This window comes from Dipodomys spectabilis, unplaced genomic scaffold (genome assembly GCF_019054845.1).
Source record: "Dipodomys spectabilis isolate Male_0828 unplaced genomic scaffold, ASM1905484v1 ptg000050l, whole genome shotgun sequence".
Classification (NCBI taxonomy): Eukaryota; Metazoa; Chordata; class Mammalia; order Rodentia; family Heteromyidae; genus Dipodomys; species Dipodomys spectabilis.
This window is the reverse complement of record NW_024870727.1, coordinates 11,516,301-11,522,362: the sequence shown is the minus strand read 5'-3', so window position 1 is coordinate 11,522,362 and position 6,062 is coordinate 11,516,301. Positions and strand designations below refer to the sequence as shown.

Genomic DNA, 6,062 nt, shown 5'->3' with positions numbered 1-6,062 from the left:
AAAGATGAAGGCTGATTTTGTTATTATTATCCCCAAGTTTGTTCCTCAGCAGCACCCATACCTAAGCTCCACCCTACCCTGGAGTTCTGGCCAAACAGCTGGCCACTCCCTGTCTCCGCCCAGACTCACCTGAGCATGCACCTACCTCACTTCCTGCCCCCAGACACTCCAGTTTCCTGTAGTGGAATGGATGCCTTGTGCTCCCTCTCCTTGGAAATATGCCCCCTCTAATAACCTTATAATAATCTTTCTCCTGTACATACTTGTCTCCAGCCTCCACATACTCCCCTGGGGTGAATCTGAAGGATTCCTTTCAGATTTAACATAGCCAAACCAATAAATGTAATTCATTACATCAACAGAGCCATGGTCAAAAACTACATGATCATCTCAATAGCTCATTGGAACAGATTAGAAGATGCAGCTATAAAACCACATATTTATAGTCATATTCAACAAAGGAGCCAAAGGCATACAGTTCAAAAAAACAAAAAAATAAAACATAGCCTCTTATTGGTGTTAGGAAAACTTGACAGCCATATGCAGAAAACTAAAAGTGAATTCCTGCTTGTTACCACACACTAACATCAATTCAAAGTGGATTACATCAGACCCAAAACTCTAAAGTACTGCAAAAGAAGGGAAAAGAGACATGAGAACTCATAGGTACAGACAGGAAGGAACTTCCTGAATAGAGTCCCAGGGGCACAATGGATAGGAGCGATATGCAACAAGTGGGACTACATTATGTCCCAGCTAAGGACATAGCTACTAATCTAGAAAGACAGCCAACCAACTGGGAAAACATCATTACCAGCAATATATCAAAGGCCTAATACCCAATAAATATAATTTGCTCAAGAAACTACCCTCTCTCAAACCTAATAAACAAATCACTAAATGGGCAATGGAGTTAAGGAGAGAGACTTCTCAGAAGGGGTGAGAATGGCAAAAAAAACCCCACACACATAAGGAAATATTCATCATCCCTGGCCATAAAGGAAGTGCGAATCAAAAGAACCCTAAGATAACATCTTACCCCAGTTAGACTGGCCAGTACTTTGAACTCTGACCACAACAAATTCTGGCAGGGAGATAGAGAAAGGATCCCTACTTCACTGTTGATGGGAATGTAAATTAATACAACCACTCTGGAAAGCAGTCTGTAGGTTTCCCAAAATCTCAACACAGACCTTCCATATGACCCAGCCACACCATTCCTAGGCATGTGCCCTAAGCATCATGAACCCCAATATGACAAATACTCGTGTACATCCATGTTCATTGCTGCACTATTCACAATAGCCAAGATATGGAAACAACCCAGATGCCCCAAAATAGATGAATGGATGCAAAAAAATGTGGTACCTATATGCAATGGAATTTTACACAGCCTTTGGAAATGATAAAATGCCATTCATCACTAAAGGAGTGGAACTAGAACAAATCATATTAAGTGAAGAAAGCCAAGATCAGAGAGAGAAATGCCACATGTTGTCCCTCATATATGAAAGATTTAAAACAGAATGGGACATGACAAATGATACAGGATTCTAGTAACTCACATACAGGGAGCCCAAAAGAGGATAGTCTAGGAGAAAACCATGAAGTTGTAAGTTTCTTCATATATTTACACACACACACGTGTGTGTGTGTGTGTGTGTGTGTGTGTGTGTGCATATATATGTCACCATGGCATTACTTTTCAACTTTCCATTAAAGTTCATCTAGTGTGTTGAGTTCGCTTTCTATTCATTCTTTATTCTGACTCCCTCATAACTCAGTTTCCTAAAAATAGCTGTTGAAAATGGGTCTGGTCAAACAAATGCCTGGTTGCAGTACATAAAATATTCTAATTGCCCTTTAAATACAGGTAGGGCAAGAACTCAGATTGCCCCCCCTTCTCTCCATGATGGACCACAGATCCTGTCAGCACAGCGTGCCTGAAACTACTTCCAAGGCAAGATGTCTTAGGGCAACAAGTCCTGAAGGACAGTCTCACTGTTGTCTCCCATGGTCAATTAAAGCTACCTCAGTTGGTTAAGTTCCTGTCCCATGATGTTAACTTCACCCCATGCCTTGCTAGGGAGGGTAAGAGAAGTTGAGTCCCTGGGAAATATATCTGGGTACAGTGAAAGCCAGGCATTTGAGGAGATGTGAAAGTTCCGCCTCTCAGAATTGCTACAGCTGATATCCGGTGGTATTGTGGGGCACTTTTTTCTTGAGGCTTTTCTGAACAAATGGAGCTGAACCTGTGTTAGGAAAATGGAAATACTGACAGGCCCGACTTGGTCTTCAATATGCGAGGGGCAGCCAAACCACCCAGCAGGATAGAATGTTGTACAAGGAGGTGGAGTAGGGGTCAGGCTTATATTGGTCCTAACAAGCAAACAGAAAATAAGAAGCATAATACGGTCTCTTGGGGGCCCAGAGGGGTCAAGGGCATGTGCCCTTGGTCAGGCCCAGAATAGAATGCTCTGGAGTGAGGGAACTTTTCAGCTAAGACAAGGTTGGAATGACCCACAAACAGTCAAGCAAGTGAGCTGTAAGGAAGGATGTTTTTCTTTTTTATTTATTTACTTATTTTTATTGTGAAAATACTGTACAGAGAGGTTACAATTACATGGGCAAGATAATGAGTATGTTTCTTATCAAGCATTGTAGCCTCCTCCTTTGTTTCCCCTTCCCATCCCTTCCCATCCTCCCCTTGCACCTCCACCCAATCCTCCCCGCTCCCCCCCCCCCCCACGAAAGTTGAAAAGTTCGTTTTCAACATAACAACTTGTACATCTCATTGTTGCAATGGGTCCACCTGTATCCCTATTTAAACGATTTGTTTTTCCCCTTCCCCTCCACAAATTATAACAACATCAAATACAGTGAAAGCAGGGGTTATACCGTGGGGGAGGGACATACAAAGCAACAAAGAAGTCATCTTATAAATGTGTTAGAAACAATCGCATGAAAGAAAAAAGAACATTTGAATACATATCTTGGGGTTCATTTCCCTACCATCACCTTATTGGAAGGAAGAACATTTTTCAAATAAGGCGTGGTCTTAAATTGGTTTGTTCAGAAGATGGGATTAAGACACACCCTAGACTGTTCCAGAAGTAGCAGAGGGTGTGGATATATTTTGAAATTACTGAGTACCCTCCACCATATTTCAAAGTTACCTTATGTAAATACATTTTACCCTGTTTAAACTAGCCAAAATTGAGCAAATTATGAACCTGAGCTCTGCCAATCTGAGCAGAAGGGTGGGGCCTGAGGCAGTAGGGATAAATAGGGGAGCAGCCTGCCTGCTCTGTGTGTTTGCTTGACGATTTTTGGCTGATGGTATACCTAGAAATATTTTCTGCCTTTCTGAGACAATTCTTTATTCTCTTTCTTTCTTTCTTTTCTTTCTCTTTCTTTTTTTCCTTTTTTTCTTTTGGTTTTCTTACCATTATTTTATTTTATTATGGAGATGATGTACAGAGGGGTTATAGTAACAAATGAACGGTACTGAGTATATTTCTTTTCCTAAGGTGTTATCTCTTTCCCTGCTTTCCCTTCCCCCTGACTCCCCCCACCCAGGTTGTAAAGTTCATTTCCAACACAATGTCTAGTGAGTATCACTGTTGCATTGGTTCCCCCTTGTTGCACTGTTTCTATGATTCCACTTCCCTTCTCCAAATCAGATAAACTTTGATACTCCAATGGTTCTTGGGGAGCATATTTATAACAAGGACAAACCCAACTTGTATCTGAAATTCGCTGAAAGCAACAGAAAAAGGGTGGGGCCTTGTTTTCAATCTCCAGTCCAATTGATATGCAAATGAGTTGCACACCCTTTCCAACACACCCTTCTCCAACCCCGCCCACCCCAACTATAAAATGGATGGAACTGTTGGGAATCCAGCCGTTCTGCACATCCCACCGCCTCGCCACCGCCATCGCTCCAAGAGAGCTTTGCCAGTGGTAAGGACCAGTGCCAGAGAACCAGCTCTCTTCATCCTTACTCTTTGGAAAGATGGAGTGGGACATTGCCCAAGCCTTCCAGGAAGAGGTGAGATGCCCCATCTGCATGGAAACCTTCATTGATCCAGTCACCATCCACTGCGGGCACACCTTGTGTCGACCATGTCTGCGCCTTCTCTGGGAAGAAGCCGAGCCTCCAGCCAGATGCCCTGTGTGCAGGCAACCCTCCCAGCAGAAAGAGCTCAAAACCAACATCGCTCTGCAGAGTCTGGTGTCCATCGCCCGTCAAATCAGCCTTCAACAATTCCTGAGCTCCGAGGAGCACACATGCTGCACACACAAGGAGACCAAGCAGATGTTTTGTGAAGTGGACAAGAGCCTGCTGTGTCCACACTGCTCCCAGTCTCCGGAACACGAGGCTCACAGACACCAACCTGTCGACAGTGTTGCTGCGGACAAACGGAAGATGATTTTAAAGGAAATGGACACTTTATGGGAGAAGATCCAAGAAAACCAGAGCAATGTATACAAGAAGAGGAAAATCATCAACCAGTGGGTTTGGTACATGAATGTACAGAAGGAAATGACCCAAGTTTTCTATTCAGGACTGCATCTGGGTCTCCAGGAGGAGGAAATACAACTTTCGGAGATACTCAACGAGAAAGGAAGAGTCATCTTTCTGCAACTCAGGACAATAGAAACCCAAATGGTTCAGAAAAGCAGTGACCTCAGAAACATGTATCAGGAGCTGATGAACACCTACCAAAAGCCAGACCTGGAACTCCTCCGGGATTTAGAAGACACCCTGGAAAGATGCAAGAGTGCCGTGCTCTTCATGCCCCAGCCGAAGAAGCCAGAGCTCATCCCTCCTCCCATTCCTAGACTGATGGATAACCTCAACTGTTACCGGGTGGAGATCACCTATAGTCCTTTGATTCAGAATCTTGAAGAACTTGACTATGTTGCTCTTTCAGGAACCCAAGAGTTCACCTCTGGGAAACATTACTGGGAGCTCAATGTCGAGAGCTTCTCCTCCTGGGCTGTGGGCGTCTTCAGGAATTCAATAATAGGGATCAACCCTATTCTGAATGAATCTAAGGACATTTTTCTCCTTTTCTATGGCAGGGGGAACATTCATTATAGTATGGTTACCACCGCTCCGTTGCTTCCTCACTACATAGAGAGGCCAGTCAGCCGCATTGGTGTGTTTCTTGATCTCGATAATGGAAGTGTGAGTTTTGTGAATGCTGCTAAGAATTCCCTTATCTGGAGATACCCCACTGGCTCCATCCACTTTCCTGTTAGGCCTTGTTCGTTCTGCTGGTAACCCATAATCATAAGAGTCTTTCTTTCCTTTTTTATTTTGTTGGTCTTGGGGCTTGAACTCTGGGCCTGGGCGTTGCCCCTGGGCTCTTCTGCTCAAGGCTAGCACTCTACCGCTTGAGCCACAGTGCCACTTCCGGTTTTCTAGTGGTTTATTGGAGATCAGGGTCTCGCGGACTTTCCTGCCTGGGCTGGCTTTGAACTGTGACTGTCAGATCTCAGCCTTCTGAGTAGCTAGGATTACAGGCGTGAGCCAGCAGTTTGTAGCTAGTAAAGAGCCTTTTTATGTGTTGGGAACTCTCTATACCAGAGAACCCTTCTCAACTGAAGCAAATAGCTCATGCTGTACTTATTTGTCTTTGTAATGTAATTCCATTTTGTTATTAAATATAGAGTTAAAATAAAATGTAAGATGTAAAAAAGTTAGTGCGAGCCTTTCTATGTGTTGGGAACTCTATACCAGAGAACCCTCAACTGAAGCAAATAACTCATGCTGTTCTTATTTGTCTTTCTTTGTAATGTAAGTCCATTTTGCTATTAAATATAGAGTTAAATAAAATGTAAGATGTAAAAATGTTAGTGCGAGTCTTTCTATGTGTTGGGAACTCTAAACCAGAGAACCCTCAACTGAAGCAAATAACTCATGCTGTTCTTATTTGTCTTTCTTTGTAATGTAATTCCATTTTGTTATTAAATATAGAGTTAAAATAAAATGTAAGATGTAAAAATGTTAGTGCATAATTGTTTAATTTGGATTCTGACATATGATAAACGCT

The 6,062-nt window shown here is 42.9% G+C and overlaps 1 protein-coding gene across 1 annotated transcript; it reads left to right on the top strand.

Moving 5' to 3' along the window:
• Positions 1 to 4,015: 4,015 nt before the first annotated feature.
• Positions 4,016 to 5,290, top strand: LOC122107265 (tripartite motif-containing protein 43-like). The gene has a single exon (XM_042678863.1). The coding sequence runs from the start codon at positions 4,016 to 4,018 to the stop codon at positions 5,288 to 5,290; it is 1,275 nt and encodes a 424-aa protein (XP_042534797.1).
• Positions 5,291 to 6,062: the final 772 nt, after the last annotated feature.

Excerpts from the sequence above, each read along its gene's own strand:
- LOC122107265 (XM_042678863.1), top strand. The coding sequence starts at position 4,016 with ATGGAGTGGGACATTGCCCAAGCCTTCCAGGAAGAGGTGAGATGCCCC.